The sequence below is a fragment of the Euwallacea fornicatus genome, chromosome 9 (assembly GCF_040115645.1).
Source record: "Euwallacea fornicatus isolate EFF26 chromosome 9, ASM4011564v1, whole genome shotgun sequence".
Lineage (NCBI taxonomy): Eukaryota > Metazoa > Arthropoda > Insecta > Coleoptera > Curculionidae > Euwallacea > Euwallacea fornicatus.
Genome location: NC_089549.1, coordinates 597,560 through 622,969, shown reverse-complemented (window position 1 = coordinate 622,969; position 25,410 = coordinate 597,560). Strand labels below are relative to the sequence as shown.

Sequence of the window (25,410 nt, the reverse complement as noted above, 5' to 3'; positions counted from 1 at the left end):
CATGAACTTGCAATTGATATTTCCATTCTTTCGGAAATAATGAATGGACAGTTGATATGTTATAATTCATGCTACGAGTCACCGGTATAAATTTCGAAAGTTTATACTCAACTTTCGTCGGTCCGCCCATGGAGTTACTTGAGTTTAATGCATTTCCGTCCTAGAAACTGGAAGGAGACTTTCAAGATGTATGCAAAATATCGATTGGAAACTTATGAAAGCCATTGTCGGAATATGGCCATAAAAGGAAGTAATATCTTCCCTAGTTTTCGAGATATTGGGCAATTTTAATAAATATTTTTTTTAAAAAAAACATGTTGCCCCAGCACAATCTACGATTTTTAATCGCGTTTGTACAAAAGAGAAATATCGTAAACTCGGTTTTGTTCGAATATCAATCAAAAACCAGGAGCGTCTCTCAAAATGCTCATGACTTGAAAATTTTCAGTTAAACTCGATACCATTCAATAATATTGAATGTCGCGTTCTAATGTGAGCACGCCAATGCAGAGCTGAATTTTCAGCTACTCGGACACTACAAAATAACAGAAATCGAATCAGCTTAAACATGAATTCATGGGCGTATCCGAAAGTGACTGTCTTTTTAAGGTTTCCCGATTAAAGAAATATAATTTGTCTTCGCACCCCACTGAAAAGTAGAGTTTTTGCCACGAAAAAAGGAACATGTTTCAAAACCAAGGTCAGTCAATGCGGAAAATTGGTGTAAATTTTACAGTCCAGGGGCGTCGCATAAAGTGTCGATTAATTCTGAAATTATTTTTTATTTTTTATAGATTTGAACGATATGTTGAGTTCTTATACACCCATGGGGACGTGAATTTTCAGGTTAAGCAACGTGGCGAGAACTGGAGTAAATTCAAGTATTGCAAGTATTTTCCATTTTTCGACTTGAGAAAATTTAGAAAAAATCCTTTCGAACGTCACTGCGAAGTAGGTTCGTTTACTACTGCAATGAAAAAAACCTAAAACATCCCTTATAGCTGCTGAATATCGAGAGTCTGAGATCTCCGTGCTGCTGAGATACTTTGAGTTTTTTTTCAGCAATTCGAAATCCTAGGAGTTTTCCGGTTTTTTTAGTCTCAAAACTCTCATGCGGCTTTAAGCTCCGCTTCCAATTTTACTTGCTCCCAAAAACTCAAAGGTCGGTAATTTTCCGTGAAGATTTTGTCTTAAAGGTACGAATGGCTCTATGTTTCGCTCTTATTTTCTTAACCCTTAATTCCCATTCTCCTTAAGCAATTCCATCTATTTCTGGCAAATTCCAGACGTAGAAAAACCAATGAAGCTCCTCACAAAGGTCTAGAAGATCATATTATCTTTTAATTCAAATTCAAAGCCCTTCTTGCCCTCTTCGAAGGGTGCTATAATTATTGTGATGTAATGGCTGAAGCTTCGTATTTCTGTTGCCAAGATTAATTATTATTAGTGTGTACGAATTAGCTACAAAACATCTAATGGAAGAGAAATGGAAAACTATTAGGGATCTCTATATTGTGATATACTGTAATTATTTATCCGTCACGTCATCGTTGTCGCAGTTTTGTGTGTTTTTCGAGACCATTTTCTTAAAATGTCGGAACACTAAAATTCAATAACTCTAGTCGAGGACCCAGACACGGAAAGAAGCGATTTCTATTCTTATCCTACAGGTAAGCCTGAAGCGTGGAACTTGGGGGGTGTTGACAGATAATTTTCAGTGGGGATGAGTTAAGAAAAGCGTCGTTAAGAAAACTCACTTTGCATGCATTTTCCCCGAAATAAAACGAAACGGGCATAATAAAACTTTCCATCCAGCGCAGGCCTTGGTATAGGTTTGGGACCAAAGATTTGCATTTGCAAGATAACAAAGAGTTTCAGTTTGCTGATCATTTATACCCGGCAATGGACCCTCACTGAGTCTTCCACGAAATTATCAAAATTCACCGACTTTATCTTCACGTCCCATCACATCCAAGTTTATTCCATCCATATGGGAATACACGAAAACATTAAATCCAGAATATCCCGTGTACAATCTATTGTCCTGCATTGTATTATTCACGCGGTAATTGCCTTAAAAAGAGCTTTTGGGGCGCACCTAACGACCAGCAACCCATTTAAAATGGTTAAACTTGGGGGTGTGCAATAAAACCCTTGTTAATCTTGTTAAGGGAGTAACTCGGCATTTTAATGAGATGAGCAGCCTATGTGAATGTAAGGGGAGTAAGAAGAATTTGCTCTATAAAATATGAGAACAGTTCTATGCAGTAAACTCTGACGTAAATTTGGCACAAACTTGGAAAATGGCAACGTCCAGTTTAGCTTTTTTTTATCGCCATTGTCCGTTTATGGCGAAAACGTGCCGGGATTTGCAAGCAATGTTGCCAAATGCCATTAAACGTATGGTCGGAATTTTTTTTGCCCGCCAGGCGGAACCCGAGAAGACCCCAACAATATTAAGTACTTTTTCGGATTTTTGGGAGGTTGTTGAAATATTTTCAAAATTTCAATCACGTGAGATGGCTCCTTTCAATATCGCCATGCTATTTTGCCAATTTTCACTGGCACGGGGGCCAAACACGGCAGAAACCACGAGCCCGAGAAACCGACGGCAATCGCAATTTTCTTATATTATCTAGTGCCACAAAAGCGCCCTTTTAGGATAAATTCGGACGCAGGTCGACAAAGGATTTCTCGAAAGAATGAAATAAGCTTTGTACTTTCCGTTGGCCCTCTAGCACGTCCCTGCGCGAAACCTAATTAGTGTCCCCAAATCACGAATTGTAACGAAACTTTTCAGGTAGTAAATTCATTAAAGTCAGCGGCGGGGGTTGCTCACCAGCACCATAGAGAACCATCAAAATTCGGAAGATAAAAATTACGGATTCGCCCGTTTGTTTCTGAAGTCCGGTTTCCCCTCTAGAACGCCTACGTCGATTCCCTAATCAATGTCCGAAAATTGCAGATTGGAGAGGGAATTTCCAAATATAAAATGCATTAAATCCAGTGATGTAGATATAAAACATCATGGAACGAAAATTGCGAATTTTTCTGTTCATTTTTCACGGGTTGCAGAAGGAATGTGAGCATGGAAGTGGAGTGATCGATCATATTGCTATTTTTCTTAGATTTGCAGAGCCTTTAAATGCCCAGAAATTCAAGAGTCGCTGAGAACTAAGGAGTATCAACGCGCCGGAAGCGCTTCGCGAGGATTCCAAGAACCGTTCAATGATGTTCTCAGAAGTGCCATTATCATTGCTAATACTCTCTATTTGTCGTGCATTAATGAAATCCGCGCACCTAATTCTGCCGAAAGACAATGATAGCTGGAAAATCGTGACAATGGAGTTAAAAGGCTGTTTGTCGAGTTCTCCCTAAATTTCGGAAGCTAATGGGGTGCGAAAAGGCTATAAAGCTCCCAACCAAGCAAATTATATTACCACTAAAAATATTAACGTTAATTAAAATACCTTTCTCTATTCCGGTGAACTTCCAATGAACGAAACCGGTGTAATAACTCACCGGCCCGTGAACAAAACTTTCAAAGTTTCCGCTCCTGTACGTCTACGTAAAAACTTTTGAGAGTGGTCGTAGAAACTCCCTCGAAGGATTCACGAACACCCGGAAAATTCAACTGAAGGAAAACGGATGAATCTCCATTTCCACGGGAGCTGAGGGCCGCGTTGCCAGCTACCTAAAGTTTCATTTAGTTTCCGGTACATTTGGTGCGAGCTTGCCATTTTTACGCAATTGGCAATTTCATTAAGGCCAATTATCCACCATCAAAGCTCCAGTAATTCAAGCAAACAAACCATTACACGCTGACGTTGTATTTGTGCAAAAATTAATTTAATGGTCTGTAGAGCGGTTAATCAACGCAGAATACTCATAAATTAATTAACTAGGGGGGTTTCGACCGAAATTTACGATTTAAGGTCAATAATTTTATCACCGTTTCGATCCCTGTCAAAGTCCACTTCGTAATTTACAACAGTTACAACTAAGTCCTGATATAGTTTCGATATCAGTTTCCCACTTAAACATTCCCTCTATGTGTTTAAATTCCATACATATTGGATCAGTCTTCCAAAGGGGCTTACGGAAACCATGGAATACTTTGAAGTTACCTATTGTGGCTTTATTGTACTTTCCTGCGTATGTTTTGGTAATGAAGAGGAAAATCGTTCCGTCTTAATCCCTCAAAGTTTAAACGGGTAGTTAAGTCACCTGATGCTTAAGATCAACTGAGGAAGTTTCGATCATATTAAAAGGCAAGTTTTGAATAACGAGACTCAGATTGGCGCAGTGGAAAATGTTGGATGAAGACGAATAACATGCCTGAAAACAATGAAACTTTTAGCTGAACTGTGTCACTGACTTTAAGCTTTGTGGAACAATCAGAAAGTTGCTCGCTACACCTGAGGGAGTCGGGTTTTTTTGCGAAGTCTGGAAAATATTACTGTAACGTAGCGGCGATGTTCGGGATACGTTGCAGCAAGTCAAAAGCGTAAAATACGGATTCAAAATGATCCGAAAACTAAGCCGTTCTAATGCCATGCGTACAGAATGAGGAAAGTCGTTAACGCGTCAAACGATAGGATCACGCCACTGACTTCTTCCTCTTTTCCGAAGGTCGCATCTTTGCGTGCTCTACCTCGTACGTTCGGCGTATTCCAGTTATTAAAAATCTTCCTCGGCCCACCATTCAGCGTAGAGAGAACGGAGCTACGCCTCTGACTTTAATTATTTTCCAAATTTAAATCTTTTTAATCGCGATCCGAATCGTTCAGATCACGTTCCCCAAGTCAGGGACGCAGGGTATTATTAAAAACTAAAAACTGGGTCAATATGTTTTAATCCCTCACTTGGAGAATTGAGGCCTAACAAGTTCAGGTAGTAACGGGGCCATGCGAATGATTTAAAATTAATTTTTGAAATTCCTAATTCTTCGCAATGTCCTCCTCGCACCTGTCGATTGCCTAATTACCTCTCGTTTGCACTCACCAAAGCCCCACGTGCCTAGCAGCGAAAAACGTACTGTGTATTAATCTCTCATAAAACCGTAGTGAAGCGTCACATCTCGACGTTGGCTTCGCCATTCACCTCGCCAAGAATTGAACATCGCTACTGAGTAACATAGCGAAGAAGTTTGCTCAACGTCGTCTGACTCGGATAGTGACAGCGACTCGTCAAATGCCTAATTATGCTTCCTTTCTGCCAATTTTCCCCCTCAAACAACGCGACATGTTCCGTTCCGGTACCCCCCACGTACATTTGGTCCTTCCATCGGACCGAACATATGGAGCATGGAGGGAATGGGGGAAGGAGAGAACCAATCGCAGAGCAAGTTTCAATCACCTAGCCGGTGAGGAACGGAACATTTTGTTTCTCACTTTACGGCGAGGCGAACCTCGAGGTGCCCTGCAAGGGGCGGTGCCTCACTATGTTTTTACCCTTACTTAGTTTTTCTACTACTGTCTCCCTGACATACGAAACTTAAACATTCTCGAGTTCGATGGATTTCCACCCCTCGAGCCATCTCTTTTGCTTTATCTCTCTCCTTTTACACGCTTATATAGGGTGTTCCTCTTCGCAGGCGAGACCAATTTTTCAAATTGTTCTTGGCGGCTGGGAGGGCGGCAGGGTCTTCAGGGGTCCAACGCCCGCAGTTATTAATTATCCTTTTTTTTTCTATGCAACTAAATCCCTCTTTGGGGGAAAAACCTGTTTGCTTGATGGTCTAGAAGTCTTTGATGACAAACCTATAGGGAAACTCCACACTTTGTTTACGCCGCATAATGGCAATAAAACAAACTTTTCTACACAAAGCTTTGATCCCCCATGCAGGGACAGAAATCATCGTTATAAGGGAAATAAATTATCTGGTTTAGTTACATATTGGCAATATGTCACTGGATATAAAAAGAACAAAGAGAGGTAAAATGGATACTCTTTGCCTATAAAATTCATTTTCCAACCATAAAAACTGGCCATACTCCATTGACCTTATTATTTATAATGACCAAGCCCATTAGATCACTATTTCTTATCTAATATCAACGCAAAAACATGAAGATTAGTTATAATAGTAAGCAATGGGTGGTTGCGTCATGTAGCGCTGGTGATACGTGACAATACACCACAAAATGATCCCGCGAAACACCGCGAGGTTAAAAACCCAAAGCCCCAGTGTCACGCCTCTGTTGAGATGATTACTCATTTCTTCAGGTCAGTGGTTTCGTTTCGACAACAATCGTTGGAATATTTGATTATATGGATTATTGGAAAAATAATACACATAAAATTTCCGAAATATGGAATACCATCAAGGTGAGAAAGGCGAAAACCTCAAAGGATTACGTCCAAAGGTGTGACTGCGATGACTCGAAGTGCCGATAATCGTAGAAGATTTTGGCGGGCGAGACGATATACAGGGTGTCTCATTCATAATTATTGGCATCCAAGCATACACGGATGGAAAAGTATCTCGTTCTCGGACAGTTCGTAATTTTGCGACTGCCCGAAAGGCCACAGGGGTTCGATAGACCGAAGGCTTGGTGCAACCCAAGAGGAAAAAATCCAAAGCGGTTAGATGGGGCTCTCCGTCACCCGGAAAATCGCAGGTTTAGGTGCTCCTGCTCGCGGCAGGCAAAACGTACACAGGGGCACCGTCATGCTGGAACCACACTTTGTGACGTATCTGCAAAGGAGCATTTTAATAACAATTACTTAAACATATATGGTTTTTGCCGCAAAGGTGAACTATTAGATTTTCGAAGGAAAACGGTTCTAGAGCCAAAACGACTCGACTGAGGGTTGGGGATGGAAAAAATTCTCCCCCGATATCTTCCGCGATCGCCTCGAAATTGGCACCGCTTTTCTCAAACGCTGAAAACGATTAAAAATTCATTAACACGCGGGATAACTTCATCAGGACTTATGAGAAAATTCATTAGATGACCCTTCGGTCCACACACCGACGTAACGCAGCGGCATTTATGAGCTCGGAGATGAGGTAGACATTTGCACCAAAAACAGGAAATCATCGAACTGTCACGTCGATAACAAATCGATCAAAATCGATTTCCTCAGGTGAATTGCATCGTTCGCTACAATAAAATTTCAATAAAACATGACCTGTTAATTAAAGGTCGATTAACTTTTTACTCCTGGCGAAACGTTAATTCTCAACATTATTGAAGTATTATTCGCGAATTACATAACTGAATGCCCGAGAGGGAGATTGTTTGTTAATGGTGTTTACCCGGAGGGGACACTAAACCCTCTAAACAACCCCAATTCCAAACTGGATAAGAAGAAACGCTGCGAATTCCATTTTATTGTCTGGAGATTTTTTTTTGTTTCTCCTTTGTCTTCGCGTCTCGAAAAAAATGCGGGGACTTCCCTGGGAATAGTCAATTCCGAATTCCGGGACGTACAAATTGCCCTTGAAAGGAGGATTTATAGGTCAAAGACTTGTCTTGTTTCATGCAATATTTCACTGTCGGATATTTAGACAACGATGAAAAAAAAAACACTCGGTACAGGTAAAAAGTGCAAGTAGTTCGATATCGCAGGTGAGCAAGATATAGGAAGAATTCCTGCTATACAAAGTTGGGTTCGAGATAGTGTAGTTGCAGGCCACTGTCCAGTTCAGTAACATTTCAAGAATCCGCTCTGTGGTGCCGCGGGTCAATCAAAACTTGACTTAAAGTTATTAGAAACTGTCGTGTTTTAGTGCCCCTTTTCCCCGAGGAAATGACCAAGAAATATATTTTGGTAAGCACAAACAATTTCATAGTTTATCTTTGTTTAAACTAACAGAGAATCACTTGATGTTGCATGGACGATCCAATAAGTCGGCGAACGTTTTCATTACTTAAAACTCAAATCGTTCCATTATTGGACATTCAACAAGCTCTTTCGTACGCACCTTTCGTCCGCGATTCTACCTCACTAATGGCTCAATCAAATCACGCCTTGAAGCAAATTTAGGGCGTTCCTGAAGGCTCGTTTTTTCCACATTGTTAACGACCTCGGGGCCTTAATTGAACGCTTTTTTTTAGATTTTACTTCCTCATGACTTTTTTCTTTTATATCAATAGAACCTGCTGCAAAAAGCATTTAAAATTATGTAACATTTTTTATGTGTGTGGCACTGTTCAATGCAGAATCCAATCCAACTTTCTCTAGAATATTTAGCCTTGCTCTGGTCGATATCGGCTCGCGGACCACAAGGCCTGTCATAACATTGCAAATTCATCTTCAAAAACTTAAAGTATCACTTGATTTAGAATGTCCAAGAGCCACGCAGTGAATGAAACGCGCGACGCCACTGCGTTCAGTGGAGTGCACTAGGTTTGAGCTGCCTTGACGTTTCAGACAATTATTAATTTTATCAGTTGAAAGTCAGAGGCGTAACAAGTTAGCGCGTGAAGTTTTACGGAATTTTTAAGCCCCCGGTTTTATAAAATGATAATGATCGAACGAAGCGTGCTGCGTTACCGTTTTCAGCGGGACGTATTCGCTCAAATCTTTGCCGATATTTAGTAACATTCTCAATTTTATTTCTCGGAATTAAGAAACGTAACTGAATGGCTCACAGAATCTCTTAAGCCCCTAATTGTAGAAAATTGTGACGATCGAATGAATCCTGCCGTGCTGCTGGTTTTGGTGGAATATGTCCGCTCTAAGCGTTTTGAAATTTTAGAAAATTTTCAAATTTCCCCCGATGCAGCCGCGTCCCAGACGACCTTCTGAAACTTCAAATAATTTCCACGCCACTGTTTCCTTAGTGAGCTTTCAACTTTAAGCATATTTTACGTTTACATTTACTGAAAGTGAGATTCTTAGGGAACTGGAGGCAGATTTATAAATTGTCACAGGTAAACCTCGATACTTCTTTAATCTGGAATCGGAAAGCTTGGAAAATCCAGTAAGATATTCAGTTGTAGGTATATTTCATATTCCATGAAGCAATTGAATTTATATCTCAAAAATTAGAGGCGCATCAAGCAGCAGAGATAAAACTTTCCTTTTAATACTTCGAAAAAACATTGTCGTGCAAAACTCATCGATAAACTGCACCAACAAAATTTGCATTCTATTATTAATTCTTAAATTTTGAAATTTTTGAAAATTATCACGTAAAATTAAACTTGTGGCTGTGTACTAAACTAGTAAGCTAATCTGCATTTTGGCATGTTTCATGTTCACGGTGATATTGAGCTGAATTCTCTGAATACGTGAGGCATGCCTTACCAGCTTCGTCAGTCTTTTAGAGAATTTTTATGTCCTGTTTCGATTGGAATTAAAAATTTATATATACAGATGCGAGCAATGAAATAAATGCATCTGCCCATTTGCTGCTTAACGCTCTGTGTTGTCGAAGTTTTTACGGGAAATAATGCTTCCGTGTTGAGGACTTATCCAAGGCAGTATTTAACATTAAACTACAGTAAATTATCAGTAATATGTGCGAAATTTTAGAAATTAAAGCAAAAAACACAAGAATTGAAAAATTGAGTGTTTTCATTAAATAGATGAAAACTTATTGATCATTAAAAAAAAACACAAATTATTTACGAATCATAAAATTTAATGATTAGTATTTAATTATGCACCCGTTTGCTTCCAAAACATGTTGACACCATGGAGGCGATGAGCCTTCGACAGTACTCGTGTTTTTCAACTAGTGTCAAATGCTTTCTATAGGATTCAAGTCTGGCGATTGTGCGGGCTAGTCCATAACATCAACGGAATTTGTGCCGAACCGATTCTTCACAACATTTGCCGTATCGTCATCTTACCGCCCATTTTAAAGAGCATGTCCACGTCAGCATGCGGCAACACGTGGACTGTTAAGATGTCCAAATATGATTCTTCTTCAGTTAGAATTCCATCAATTTTTACGAGAGGGCCCACACCAGTCCAAAAAAAACATCCCCAAATTTTAGTATTACCGCCTCCGTGCTTTGCGGTCTTCACCGTGTATCTAAGGTCAAACGCTAATCCTGAGGGCGTTCGCACCAATCCGGAACGGTCCGAACTAAACAGCATAATCTTGTATGCGTCACTCCCTAGAATTTTCCCCATTTTTTCTGATTTTCCTCCCCCGACCGTTCTGAGTGTTCTCGAGCGACTCGATGAATTTTTTTTCAAAAGGGGCACCTGTCGGGGACTTCTCGCTTTCAAGTTCTGTCCCAGGAGCCTTCTCCGAATTGTCCAAGCGTCGACATCAGCGTCTGACTCGGTCAACATTTCTTGGACCGTCTTGAGAGAGTCTTTCCTTGCCGTTCGCACAATTTTTCGATCCGTACTAGGCGTAGTCTTCAGAGCTTTACCTTTGTTTTCTTGATTGGAATGGTCTTTAAAGGCATTCCGGACCGTTCCGACGGAACGTCCAATAACTCTTGCGATGGACCGGGATGACGGTCCTCCATTTCTAGGTTCCTTATCAGACGCCTTTCATCGGAAGAACGGTGCTTGTTGCGACCCGTTCTCTTTAATTTTTTTATAGGACACAACAGGGTATTCGAAGGAAACAAAGCTTCGCAAGCCGAACCAGAAATTATTACCATAAAAATTAATAACTTTCACTTTATGACGTTTATAAGGATATCTGTCAAGAAGCGCGCGGACAGAAACAATTGAATTTTCGACAGTTCCTATCGTTTGTAGGGATGTACCATCTTTCTGTCATCTGGGGGAAATGCGCGTTGCACCTACCTGACCCAATTAATTCCTGAAAATGTTCGTAGGATCCGAATCACTACGAGATTCGTAGTGAGTTAATGGCTGTATTTATATTACTGATGCCATCTCGAGTTTGGGCGAGACGTGCTATGCCGCCGTTCGCATTGGAATATGTCGCCTTTCGTATGTACAAGGAAGTTCGTAATTTTATTCAAAACCATAAGCGCATAAATTGACAAATAAATTGCCTTAGGAATATTTAATAAACGTTTTAAACGTTTCAAGCGAATAAAGACGTGTCCGATGTAAAAGACTCGATAGTTTTTATGAACTAACAAACGATAATATTCCATTTTGCATTTTTTGCATTTCAAATCACCATTTTATGTAAATACTGGGGGAATTGTTTTAAAAGTCTTCCAATCAGAGATAGAAATCCCTCATCACTTTTCTAGAAACTTCTGTAGTTCGAGTAAACGAACAGAGTTGGAATTTCTCTTGAAATAACCTGATTAATTTGCATGCACGTAGTCTCAAAGAAAATATTCTGGCGTAATTAGGTGCATACGAGAATTCCTCATAATCATCATACATACATATTTACATGTATTTGTTTTTGTGCGCCCTTTGTTGGTCTTGCAGCTGAAAGCTCTTTTTTCGAGCTTCGTTCGGTTTAATTCGACAATAATGATCTGGGAAAACTGGTTTTTGAAACCTCCGCGGCAGTCGAAGAAAATGATAAGAATCCTCTTAAGGCATCCTACGAAAAAATAATGATGAGAGTGGACTCTAATGCAGCACTCCATTGGCGTTTTTTGGGGGATTAGGATAGTTACGAGAATGATAAAAAATTTACCTACATCATCTTACTACTCTTTCCAAAAAAAAAAAAAAAAAAAAAAAAAAAAAAAAAAAAATCTTAAAAAAATCTGTTGTTCGTCCACCCTTTCGCATTCTCAATGACGCATTCTCTTAGCATACGAACGCACATTCAGCACCTGCACAATCACCAATCTGATCAAGTGAATGAAATCAGTAAGAAGTGACTCATACCACCTTACGTGTCTTACAACGGACTTCTTGTAATACACCGAATACTACTGAAAATACCAAATTCCGTTGCAGCACAACAAATTAGTTTAGTATTTATCCCTTGTAATCGCCCAGGCAATGTCATCCTCGTCGGTTAAACAGTGCGAAAATTGACTGTGTAATTAAATGCCTGTTTGTCGAACTGACCTAATTTCCATTTGATTTGACACAAATAATTTCATAATAATTCGATATCATTACGAACTGAAAAGGGCCGAAGAAAGCTCAATCGTTTCGAATGATCATTTTTATTGAAATTACTTTTTTTGATGTCGGATTCAAAAATTTAATATTGCCGTCGCGATTTTTGGTTTCGAGGCGCACTCCGAAGCCACCAGAGGCGTGCGCAGGGTTAAACGTTCGATTCTTTCACTTTTTTTTCTGAGACAATTGCGATTCGCTTCTTTGCAGGTGAAAATGGTCGAAGCTTTTGATTATCACGAGCGGCAGCGTGGACGTCCATCGTTTGATGACTTTCTATAATCGCCAAAGTTTCGTTAACGTGAAAGTCTCAGAAAAATAACGTATTAAACGTTGTGCCGAGCGCCTGGTTTTGTCCGAAACAAATTACGTATTGCTAGAACGTGCCTGACAAACCTAATGAATTGCATCGCGAACAGTGGCGTAGGACACTTCGGTCAGCCCTGACCGTTTTCGAATAGGCTGTGGCTGGAGAACTTTTTCACACATATCTTTCTGCTCGTATGGTTTTCAAGGAATTAAATCCTCTGAAACGAAAAATATTTACACTTGAAACAAATCTGTTACATTGCAAGCAGTGGCGTACCACGTCTCGATGAAAAGTGTTATTTTTTACATTTCGAACCCGACAATTCTCTAAAATATAAGCCCGGTGCGTAACTGGTTTGCAAAGAATTAAGCTGAATATTAGCGCGAACACAAACGTGGCTCAAAGCCATATTTAACTCGCTGCAAACCCCCGAAAACGTAAACATAAACAGGTTAATTCTGGTTCGGGTTATCATACGGGTTATTTCCGGTTCGAGCTCGTAGAATCACAAAGCAGGACGGATTCATGCGTTGGTTGATCAATAAGCTGCAGGATCGCCCTTTTTTACGGACAGTTCAGGGTATATTTTTGCGTGTGTTCAAGCGTGTAGTCGAAACAAGTAAAGGGGCCGTTTCGGGGGTAATTAGTGTACATTTACGAGTATAAATTATAAATGGTAATTAACTGAAAAAGCTCTTAGAACGCTCCGTCAACCTTATAATTTATACAGTTATTTCATTATCTTCAACTTTTCCTATTTATTTCCATAATTTGCAATTAAATTAGCAGTAAATGGGTTAAGAACAACAGAGATTCATCGTAAATGAATCAAATGGGAAATAATTGTGTTGACCTCCGTGGTAAATGTATGCTTATGACTTGATGGGAGTATTAGAATTCAATGCAATTGGTACTTAGGTGAAAACATGCGAAATTCCTACTATTCAAAGCTGAAACCATAAGTCGTCGTTAACTGCGACAATGACAATGGACTTTCAGGGTTACCCAATCTGCGGAATACTAATTACCCGCAACCATAAAATGCTAATGATATCACAAAAAAAAACTGCTGATAGTTCCTTTCATGACATCCTACCGCTAAAATGGAAATATGGTTCTGTCGTTATAATATTTGTGCGGTACCATACAGAGCCGAACCATGGCCAACGTCAACAGTTTCGAATTCACGGTCGACGCTTGTCTGGTACCACCAACCAGTTAATAAAGGCATGGAACCGCTGGTTCGATGGTTCCGTGGGATTTGGCCCCTCCAAGGTTCCAGGAAGTTGCTAAAGTTCGCTATCCTTCCGGGCGAAGAAGGCACTTCCGAATTAAATTAAAAGCGGAATTAATGGGAAAGCTCTCTGGCAATATAAGAAAAAAATAAATAGAGCCCCAAATAATCCCTTTATCTTGCGCAGAGAGAGCTCAAATTTCATAGAGCTTTCTCGGAATAACGCCAGGCTTAGCAACATAATAAAAGTGCATTTCAACGCCAAAAAAGTATTACGCCACTGAGTTGTTAAGGGCACGATTCACAAATGGTCCCGGTAGGAACGTGTAATTTCATTGGCACATGAGACACAAAAGTGAAAATTTTCAAGTTTACACTGCGGTCTTGATGTAACAGTCATCGCCTTACGAGGCAGGCCCTGCCTCAAACTCCCCTGACATAGTTTCCAGTACCCCAATTTTATATGATATCACATATCAGAGATCCCTAATAAAGTTTAAAGGCAGCCCGACGTGCTTTCAAGGGGGCTTCGCTGTTGATTTTTGGTTATGTGAAGTTTCCACGTTGGATAAGTTTTGGCTTGAGTTTCCGTGAGGTCCCGGTGGCATTCGAAAGAGATTTAAGGAATAAAAACAAGTCGAAATAAATAAATTAAACGTTTAAATTAGAGGCGGCTCGCCGCTGGCTTTGTTATCTGTAGTTCCCAAGGTTCATGGTTTTGTTGAAAATTTGCGACGGAACGTTCGCAATCTCATTGGCGCAGCACGTACTAAAACCAGCAATAATTTCACACTCGTATTAGAAACATCGTTTAATATTAAATCGTACAGAATTAATTTTCAAAAATTTGTTACTTAAAAAAAAAAGTTCTACGCCAATGCGTTTTTGCACGTTTGCAGTTCGGTTTCTTGCGCGCGCTTGGCATGCAGTGACAAGAACATTATTACACACTCGATTCGATGTGAAGCTGTGATGTCCCGAGACTGTAGGAAGAGAGATTTAAGAAAATATTAAATTTAAGGAAAAATAATTTTTAGAAATATTTTGCTACGAGTGAAAACCTGCAACACCGATGCTCTTTTAGCAGATTTTTGCTGCACACTTTCTCTAAATAAATTTAAAAAAACTATCGACTTGATTCAGTGTGAAGCGGTGAAGTACTGAGACTTTGATTTGTCGACTTTAAAAGTAGATTTTCCTTCCGGATTAATAATTTTAGAAAAATTCTAACTCCGGGGAAAAAGATCTACCCCAAAGCATTTTTGCACGACCATCCCTTCTACAAGGTGTTTTCTAACAACGCGTAGAAAATTTAATGGCCTAATCGCGGATGCATTTCAAATGGAACGTGTCTAATAGGCAAATGTTCGCAAATGCTTCGTTTTCAATATACAGGGTGTTAAAATATACCACAAAAAAAAGTTTTCCTTGAATATTTCCAATATGGCTCGAATTTGATTTTTGAATTTCAGCGTGCAAATGTGGAGTGAAAAGCTTCATATTTATATCTATTTGGATTTTTCCATGCGACAGTGGTGTGCCTTGGGGATACCTTTATTTTATTCTGTATGTACGACATTGCGTTTGCCGTTAGTTAAGACCGATTTTTATGTTTTTTGTTCCGCAAACAGAACCGAAAAGAATTGCAGAAACCTTTTATTAATAATTGATCAATGCAAAGTTTATTTATTTCAAAATTAGGGAAAAAACTTGAATTGAAAAAATTGAAGAAAACCTTGCACTATAACAATAATCTTGCAAATAATATTTATATTATTTTTTTACATCAATAAATAATCGAATTTGAGCCATATTGGAAATATCTAAGGAGACTTTTTTGTTATAATTTGACACCCTCTATATCTTAGCTACCCTCTATGCATATATACGGGGTCATTCACGCTCTACGGCACGGAATATTGTGGCCAAAATACGAGGCTTTCAAAAAGTCTCACCTCTGGACTATATGAGGGTCTATTGTGACTACTTTCTAAAATTATTTTCATATTATACAGGGTGTCCCAAAAACTCTAAAAGTATCGAAGTTGCATTTTTTTTTAATAGCACCCCTTGCACATTATTACATTTTCGAATTCTTCGATCAAAGCGTCTGTTTTAATAAGACTTACAATACCTAACACTTAAAGTTTTTTAAATAATTCAAATTCGATCAAAATTTAACATAATTTTAATGTTTTAAACATTTCAGAAGTATTTAAGTCATGTAAGCGTAGTTTGCAGTGGTGTGACAATAGATCATACTTTATATCACAATCATGATAAACGTGCTATCTTATACAGGGCGTGCAAAAATGAAAACTAATCAAGCAAGAACTTTAAGTGGCTGTAATTTCGTTGGTTTAAATGCAATGCCCTATTTTCCAACCTACCAGGATGTGTCATTTTTAGTTACCCATCGAATGGTACTGGGATGCCCACAGCTAAGTCTCCGCGTTTTGCCAGAGTACACTAAATAATTGTTCTTTGCACCATTTGGTGTGTTTTACTTCAAATTTCCAATGTCTAGCCCATGATGTTTCAAAATGTTGGATAACTCGTGATAAATAATAATAAATATGGGCTTGAATTGACATAATATGGCGGGCTATAGAGGCTCTAGGCCAGCAACTTCCACGAATTCGAGGAAATTTTCCAGAACATTTTTAATTCGAGGAAAACCATGCACTTTTTCGCCACTTTTAGCGTGTTCCCAGTACGTATGAACAAAAATTATCGACCTGATTCAACTTGAGGGAAAAACTGTGTCCACCAAAGGAGGTCAAATCATTTCCGCGTTTCTTTGTTATTTTCAGTAAATCGGCACGAAGATCGAACTCCTAGTACTGCTCTGTGTGTGTGTTTTTTTTAACTCGTTTAAATGCAAATTTACCTCCCCCCCCCCCTCCCCCAAGACATCCCATAGATGTAATAGTACTGAGCAAAATTCCACGAGCGTAGCACAACCGTTTTGGCAGGCCGCTCCCTTTTGAGGTACGTCCAAAATCGCCGAAATAGACATCAAGGCGGTACTGCATCTCAGAAACTAAAAGAGATATTTACGCCCAGTTTATGCAGGCTTATGGGGCGCATCGAGACGACCACGTTGAGGTACCTTTCCGCTGAAACATTTCGATCACTTTGTTTATATTGACCCCGAATAGGTTTTACTTTTACACTCCTCATAACTAGGTTGCTTTAGGTTTTCAAGGTTTTTACAATATTTTCTACACAAATTATGATTAGACAGCTTATTAGCGACATTCCATTACCAACACAAATAACCACATAGCTTATTAACCTTTTTTTGCAAGCTTAGTGAACGATCCATCGGTGTTTCGCTAAAAGTGTATGGGAGTTTTGAAGATTTTACCATCGAAATTATCGTAATTGTTTGTTTACGTTTAGTGCTTTATTGGCGCAATTAATACATATTGTCGCAATAAAGAAATTACCATTTTTGTGTGATTAGATTAAATTTGGACAAAAATCTCCGATCTTAAGACTCGAATTTCTCAGAGTAACGTCAATTTGCGGTGAGCGAAGGTGAGTTTTTTTTTTTGGGATTTTTCATTTGTACATCTAAAGATTAATAATATTAATCGAAACAAGGATTTAGATAACATATCATAAAGAAAAACTTTCATTAAACTTTAGCGATTTCGCCAAATTTATCTCTGGTGAAAATCACCAAATCCCATTCGTGGGCCGAACGCAGTGAGAAAAACATTGAGGGCGTAGCTAGCTAATCTAGGTGTATGTTTCCATGTAGTTTATCAATAAGTCCAAAACCAGTATTGAACACCACAGGAAACTGTGAAATTGCGCACATTTCCAAACGATAAATGTTTATTATTTCGCACCTAGTGCCGAGAAATGGCATGATTCCCCCTTCACGAAACGGTGATTTTCAATGATAATTCAGAGGTAAGTACTTTCATCGGAAAAAAACACACACACACACACACGAACAGGGGGTTCCGAGTTCTGATCTGATTTGAGATAAACGTTGCTCTCCCAATATTTCACTAGTAAAATCGGGCCGATGTTGTATGTGTAATTAACTTCATACAAAAACAACAAAATGTTTATGAGTGATTAACGTAGCATCAGTGCGCCTGCGATCGTTAAATAGAAGATACGCCTGAAGAAGCTGTGAGCCGAGTGGTGCCAATTAAGCCAGGTCAGTCAATAAAAATAATTTTTTAATAAAAAATTCATTAATAATTTAATAAAAATAATTAATTACAAATTTAATAAAAATAATTAAAAAAAAATTTAATAAAAATAATTAGTTAAAAATTTAATAAAAATAATTAATTACAAATTTAATAAACATAATTAATTAAAAATTTAATAAAAACAATTTATTAAAAATTTAATAAAAACAATTTATTAAAAATTTAATAAAAATAATTAATTAAAAATTTTAATAATTTTTTTTTCCCTGGGCGTTTTCGAATGTAAAATTTCCTCACTAATCCACCGAAATCGTCTCAAAGTTACTTACGAACCTCTCAGACGTGCCCCTTTCTCGATTACTCGATAAGCCAGCAAATAAATAGCACATAAATAAACCGATATACTGTAGATTTATCATGCAGATTCCCCAATCTCTTTTTGCTTAAAGCCCCATAAATTTGCAGGTTTACACGGATATTCCTAATAAATTTTCCTATCAGAAACGTGTAGTTGATATCCTATTTCATTCCTATAAAAGTAATCCTGAAAAGCCCTAGGAAACCGGGGAGCTCTGAAACCTTTTAGATTAATTTAAGTTTAAGCAACCGGAATTCCGACCATCACCTCCAAATTTGAGCGTTTTCAAAGGTTCGGGATTCAGATGGGTCTAGAAAGGCATTTTTCATCTATTATTATTGTTTTTTTTTTTAATTCAAGTTACTACTTCGACTTTTGGGTTTTTTCGCATTAGAAATCCCACCTTTTTTCAGCACATTCCTAACTTGGTACTGGCTTAAAGATTGAAGGTCGAATGGTCGGAGTCATGGTCGAAATGAGAATGTTTTCGTGTGTCAATTTAAGCTGATATTTTAGCAAGTTTCCCAATTCGGTACTTTCAGGATAATGGCAAAAAAATTAATTAAAATTTTAATCTCAACGCCCTGTACATTCGAAACTAACAGCTTTCGGCGTGTCTTCTCCAGTCATGTTTAGTAGTATCTCCAGCATGTTGTGGTCCCATTGTTAATGAACCACCCGGTATAGTGCTGACGGAATTTGGCACCCGAGTCCTTCTAATCCGCTTGAGGCGTGCCGCCGATTTTTATTTATTCAAAGGCAATTGTGAGAGTAATAGAAAATACTGAAAAGAGAGAAAGAGTATACGAAAACTTTTTTCAAATAAATTATTAGGAAAGTTCAATATCTTGTAGAGTTATTTATTACAGGAACCTATAGGGAGTTGATAGTGCTAGAAAAACATCACGAAATGAAAAATTTCGAAAGAAAAGTTAGAAAAATTCACAATAACGTTTCTAACGTGTTCGACTCTAGATTACCTAAATACTGATAATTGTCAGAAACTCCTATGGTTCTTAGAGTCATTTACAAAAAACATAAAAGTTTCAGTCGTAGAGAATTTTCAGTCAATTTTTCGTTTCCTGAAAAAAAAAACTTCAACGAGGAAATTCTTCACTTCGGCGAACTTAAACTCCAAAGTTGCTAGTTGCCCGAAGTTATACTAAGTTTACTCGAATTCATCTGAGAGTAACCCACACCCATTTAACTCGAATCAACCTGATTATACTACCTAACTTTCCGGGTTTTTTCGATGAATGGAAAATGGAAAATTTTAAGAGAAACAAAAAAAAAGGATTATTCCAAGTATTGTCCCTCTCCAGCTACACACTGTTGCCGCATCTCTGGCAATACACAAATACCTCGACGGTAAAATGACGCGTCTTTGGACCGAAACCATTCGCCCGACCAATTTTGCATTTCCGCGAAATTGCTCAACTGTAGCCCCCCCCCCCTAAGGGGATCGGAACAAGTGAAAATCGGAGGGGGCCAGGTCTGGCCAATGTGGCGGGTGCAGATCCCATTTCAGCGTTTTGATGGTGTCCTGGACGATGGAAGTGCAGCGGCTTGGAGCTTTTCTCGTGCCGCAATATCACTCGTTCGTGTCTCGTGTTCCATTCTGGAACGTTATTCCAGCAATGCACGGTTCTCATATTGATTAATTGCTGTCGGTAGCGATGCCCGTTGACAGTTTCTTCCGGTCTCAACAGCTCACGGTACACGATTCCTTTTTGGCCCCATCAAACGCTGAGCATTCTCTTCTTTCCGAAGCGATTTGGTCGGTGTCGCTGCTTCGCCACGTGAAAGCCACGATTTTTTGCGTTTAAGGTTCTCAAAATAGGTCCACTTCTCACCTCCAGGAACGATTCGGCGCAGGAAGCTCCTTCTTTCTTGCCGTAAAAGCAAAATTTCGAAAGTGGTTCTGCCGATTTTCCATCCGTCTCTCGGTCAACTCGTGCGGCACTCATTTTCCCTCTTTTTGAGTTTTTCCCATGGCATGCGAACGTTTGGAAATACCTTGGCAGATCACGTTTGATGCCTCCGCAGGTTGATAGCATGCCTACGTTTCGTCTTCATCCGATAAAGCTTGCGGATCGGCGTCTCCAATTGATTTTGATCTTCCGGAGCGGTTCCCGTCCTCGACGTCGAAGTCGCCACTTCTGAAGCGCTTAAACCGATCTTGACGTGTAGTTTTCGATGGTGCACGTTGGTCGCAGACCTCCCGCAAATGTTTATTTGGCACAAAACTCTACATTTTCGTTCTTAGGAGAAATTACTTCGCGTTGCGATAAATGTTGATATTCCAACTGGTCATTGATGACAACTGTCTTAAGCTATAAAAAAAAAAGACAGTTTCCGCCATTATGTCGATTGACGTGTCGTCAGCGCCATCCATGCGTGAAACCCGGAAACTTGGTCGCGCACCTACTAATATCCACGTGATCCAGTTGAGAGTGCACGGACGGCATTAACCCGAATAAATCGGAAAAGAATCGATGCCATTAACCCAAATAAAGCTGAAATTTGTGAGCACATTTCGTGACAATACTCACCTAAGCCAATGTGAGATTGATCAACGCCTGAACTAACCCGACTCATCGTTAGAATAATCGCCACAAAGCTTAAGCTTTTTAACCCCGATTAATTTGAAATCTGATCGGCACACCTGATACTAACTTACGCTAACCTAAATCAAGCCGAGATTAACTACTACTCAACTTGGCGAAATTAGCCAAAACTAATTACCAGTATATTACGCGAATGAGGATCAATATATCAAAGTTCTGGTAACTTTACCAACAAGATAAATTATAGGAAAATGAGTAAAATGGATGACAATGACGAAATGCGAGAACATCGTTGGTTTATTTCTCTGATATCGTGAAAAAGCCACCACTGTCTCGATAGCGTGGGCATAAGCGTGCGTAAATTAATCTAAATCTCATAAACAAATTGGGCATTTAATTTAATGTTTTGGCACAAACGAAAATGTTTTTCTGTGCACAAACACTCAATAATAACCAGAAAGACTCAAGGGTGTATTTACGATTACTGCAATTCGTAAAATCGTAATAATGTTGTTTACGCCAGATTAATATATCCTTATCAGCCAAAAGCATGAAATATTTGGACTATTTGAGAACTGCAGGAAACATGATTGGTTTTCCGCCGGTGGGTGTGTTAATAGCTTGCTTAACGCCACTCGTAGAACAATGAACGATCATTATCCATTGAAGAAATTCAAATAAACAACAACGATTCAAACGGGTGAGGAGTTGATTTATGATCGCTGAATTTTATGTGGGTGAAAACAACGTGAAAAAGTAATCCACCTTAAAAATGATTAATCTCAGATTTTTGTCTAATAATCACCTGCTAGAGTCTGACATATTTATGAAAATTGATGTAAAAAGTACAGGGATAATCCATGAGAATTAATACGGCTATGGCGGTTAGGAACCACATGGGAATTTCAGCCAAAACACGTATGTACATGCGAATTATTGCACAAAGTGAATTACGGTTTTTCACATTTTTATTGCGAAATCACCATGATTGCCCATCAAAACTCGAGTACCAGACTTGATTGTATTAGTTAGAAAAATGAGTTTGTTCTAGCGATATAGTTGCGACACGCAGGAAACCGTTCTGTTTGGAGTGGTACAGTGAATCTGCACACATACAAGATACTGTGCATGCAGTTAATCCGCAAGATATTCCCGAGATAAATGCATAATCTAAACCACCCTAAAGTCTGCCTTCTTTTGAGTAGCTCAAATTAACCTTGACTCGCCTTAGCTTTAAAACTCGGTAATGGCGTTTGCCAGACTCGCGGAATCACCGGCAATTAGCCCGAAGTTAAAATTAACAGAACATTAAAAATTCGGCCTCAAGCGAACTAATCAAAGAAGGAAATGACGCTTTCACCTAAAGTTATATTCGATAAATGTAATCAGAATAATTATTAAACACCCATTTATTACCCATCACCCTATCCATAACGCACTATTGACATACTCTATCAGTTGGGTTCGAGGTAAAATGATGATTTCAAGTAGTTCCTGCTCGGATTTATCAACATCAGACTTCAGCTCAACTTCGAGTGATACGGCTGAGCAGAAAAAAAGGCAAAAGGGCAGAAAAAAATCCTCAAGGGCCGTTCTCAGGCTAAGAAGAAAGAGGGAAACAGTTCTTGTGAGTAATTAAGAGTGATTTAGGGCGAAATTATCTGGGAAGTTCCCGACAGAATTTTCCGTTTCGAATAATGCCTTACGATTCAATTTGATTATCGAATTCATGGTGGTTTTGATGAGGCTGCCTCGAAGGTAAGAGCAGCTCCGTTAAAGAATTACCTGATTTCTATTGACCACGTTTTAATACGAAATTTGACGTCCCAAGGGAGTCGAATGTAGACTCTTTCTCCCCCCCAGGTCGTGAAAATAAATGAAAATACGGTGGAGCATTAACTTCAGCGTTGAACAAATGTACTGTAAGGAAGTCGTAAATCTATGCAAATGCTGTTTTGAACTAATTAGCAAGGGATCATAATTAAGATTACCAATAAGTTATGCCCGAGGTACCTACATACATCGCTTCTATTACAACATTTATCTTCAGAATAAAATGGACGCTCCCAGGACGATCAGCAATGCCAAGAAGCTACCCCAATACGTAGCTGCCTTATCAGGTATTAAAAATCGGGACAAACAAGAACATTTCTAACCATTTTTCTCATTTTTCAGTATGTCTAGGTGCTGTGGCCGCAGGTGCAGTTCTAGGATGGACCGGTACCATCTCAGATTCCCTGATGACAGGTAGTCTCAACGATATTCCCGTTGATAATGACGTCCTGGGCTGGATTTCGTCCTTTGCAACCATAGGTGCAATGATAACATGCTTCCCCATAGGGTAAAAGGAGCGTTTTTAGATCTGGCAACGATGCCGACAAGTTCAAACTCGTTTCAGAATGATTTGCGACGCCATTGGTCGGAAATGGGCTTGTTTGATCACGATCCTGCCCTTCTCACTTGGCTGGTTCCTCATTATATTCGCCACAAATGCTGATATGATTTACGCCGGAAGGTTCTTCGCCGGTCTGGCAGGTAAGGAGCGAAGTAAACATGGTTTAATTGTTCTGCACAATTGAGGTAACTACACAGCTACAGGTAGGGTAAATCGCGTAACGCCATCTATTATTAAGAATACGTTATGCTGATGTAGTTCATTAAAAGCAGTGACGTAGCTCAGGGTGTTTAAGTTTTATCACCAAAAGATCGGAAAATGAACACACAAGTATCGCAAAAATTGCGTAGAAACCGAACCAGTCTGCACCCACACAAAAAACTATGCAACCTGCGCTGACCCTCAGATACACGAAGCTCTACACATTCCTCACTGAGCGTTTTTTAATCGTTTTGCACAGTTTTCGATTCCATATTTCAGGTGGAAGTTTCTGTGTAGCTGCCCCCCTTTACACAAGTGAAATCGCAGAAAAGGAGATCAGAGGTGCTTTGGGCAGTTACTTCCAGCTACTCCTGACCATTGGAATTCTATTTTCATACATATTTGGCGCTATAACGTCGACCCAAGTGTTTTCCATACTCTGTTGCTGCATCCCTTTCGTGTTTGGATTAGTGTTCGTCTTTCAACCAGAAACCCCTGTAAGAGCCTTACTGCAGACATGCTTCGTCCACTTACATATACCAATGCTTCATCTATACAGGTGTACCTGCTAAAAAAAGGCAAAAAAGATGCTGCGCTTCACAGCTTGAAACAGCTAAGAGGGCCCGCGTATGATAGCGAAGCTGAGCTGCGAGAATTGCAGCAGCAGATTGATAAAAGTGAAGCTGAGAAGGTAGTTACGTCCAATGCCGTAAATCAAATGGAGGAATTAAGTTTTATTTTTGCGTAGGGATCGTTCATTGAGGCCCTCCAAACCACAGCAGCAAAAAAATCTATATTCATATGCTTCTCCTTGATGGTATTCCAGCAACTCAGCGGTATTAACGCTGTAATTTTCTTTATGTCCAACATTTTTGGCAGCGCTGGAGGGAACATAGACCCAAGTTATTCCACCATAGGTATATCAATTCGATAATTTTTAAGAAACAATATTAAATTTTTTAAACCATCAGGAGTCGGAGTGGTTCAGGTGGTGGCCACCTTCATTTCCTCCCTGGTGGTAGATAAATTCGGACGCAAGATTTTGCTAATAACGTCGGCTCTTTTCATGTCGATCTCTGGGGCCTTGCTGGGGGTGTTTTTCACTCTGCAGGGGAGAAATATTGTAGAGCAAACTACATTGGACAAAATCGGGTTTTTGCCCATTGTATCTCTAGTTGTATTCATCACCGCGTTTTCCTTAGGATTCGGCCCTATTCCCTGGATGGCCTCATCCGAGCTAATGCCCCCAGGTAAATTCTACATACGGGGCGCTCCAAAAAGGTTGTGCTAAACTTATGAGACATTGCGGTGGAAAATTTTTGGCATAGAAGCCTTTTTGGGACGCCTCCTAGATATAGATTATTTTATAGATTTTATGGCATTTTTTAGAAATTAAGTCTACTGCCAGCTCAGCAGCTGCAACTTTCAACTGGTTCCTAGCATTCGTGGTGACCAGGTTCTACAACAATATTGTAACTACCATTGGAGGTTTGTATTTGACGAAAATTAGTTTTAGAGGTTCGTATCTGCTGTTTTAATTATAGGAGACATCCCCTTCTATGTATTCGCCGCCATTGCCCTATTGGGTAGCTTCTTTGTGAAATTTTGCATGCCGGAAACTAAGGGAAAGAGCACTCAGGAGGTGCAAGATATCCTTAATGGCGTTAAACTAGGAAATGCCAACGGCAACGGGGTGGACAATCCGACTTTTAAAAGTTAAATTAATTTTATTATAAGCTTTATTAAGCTGAGTTTCGACTGCTGTAGTTTTAAGTTTTAGCTAATTTGTTAAGTTTTATGTCACGCAAACAATTCGTTCTTTTAAGGCCAGAAATTTGTATGGTGTGCGTTTAGGTCTTATTGAATGTTCCTTGAGTTTTTCCCCAATACTTTGACTGCCATAATACTCATCAATATTTTGACATGATTCTCAAAATCCCTGCCAATTTTCCGAAGCTCTAGTTTGGGTTGAACGCTAAATTTAGACAAAATCCGTGGTTCTACATGAGAATCGCTTGTATATAAAGCAAACATAATATTATATGTATATATTTAAGTAAATTATTTAGGATGCCGCTCTGTTAATGTATATTTAAAAGAAATTTTATTAATCAATAAATCAATTAATTTGAAAAGCGCCATCTAGAAGATTTTAGCAAAGTGGCGCCATCTGTAAGAA

General features: G+C 39.2%; 2 protein-coding genes across 9 annotated transcripts in view; one reads left to right on the top strand and one right to left on the bottom strand.

The window, feature by feature from the left end:
- The window catches only part of LOC136341236 (adipokinetic hormone/corazonin-related peptide receptor variant I-like), a 43,043-nt gene extending 26,992 nt beyond the window's left edge, over positions 1-16,051 (bottom strand). For 2 of the 3 annotated variants that reach the window (XR_010732462.1, XM_066285992.1), the window contains exon 1: positions 3,471-3,677. The gene's annotated coding sequence lies outside the window, so the exon portion shown is untranslated. Of the gene's footprint in view, positions 1-3,470; positions 3,678-15,922 lie in introns of those variants that run through there. The other variant, XR_010732463.1, reaches the window with a different exon arrangement.
- Positions 7,604-25,366, top strand: LOC136341232 (facilitated trehalose transporter Tret1-like). 6 transcript variants are annotated; one of them, XM_066285982.1, is made up of 10 exons: positions 7,604-7,779; positions 22,686-22,755; positions 22,811-22,976; positions 23,034-23,170; positions 23,511-23,728; positions 23,791-23,922; positions 23,980-24,148; positions 24,203-24,481; positions 24,621-24,719; positions 24,776-25,366. In XM_066285982.1, exons 1-10 carry the CDS (start codon positions 7,759-7,761, stop codon positions 24,949-24,951), a joined length of 1,467 nt encoding a protein of 488 aa, XP_066142079.1. In that variant the 5' UTR covers positions 7,604-7,758; the 3' UTR covers positions 24,952-25,366. The 6 variants fall into 6 exon arrangements, with proteins under 6 accessions (XP_066142079.1, XP_066142083.1, XP_066142082.1 ...); XM_066285985.1 differs by lacking the exon at positions 7,604-7,779 and adding an exon at positions 16,874-17,075; XM_066285983.1 differs by lacking the exon at positions 7,604-7,779 and adding an exon at positions 17,229-17,456.
- Positions 25,367-25,410: the final 44 nt, after the last annotated feature.

Coding starts and splice junctions, on each gene's coding strand:
- LOC136341232 (XM_066285981.1), top strand. CDS start 22,110: ATGATGATTTCAAGTAGTTCCTGCTCGGATTTATCAACATCAGACTTC. Junction 24,149..24,202: donor CCCAAGTTATTCCACCATAG/GTATATCAATTC, acceptor TTAAACCATCAG/GAGTCGGAGTGGTTCAGGTG. Junction 24,482..24,620: donor ATCCGAGCTAATGCCCCCAG/GTAAATTCTACA, acceptor GGCATTTTTTAG/AAATTAAGTCTACTGCCAGC.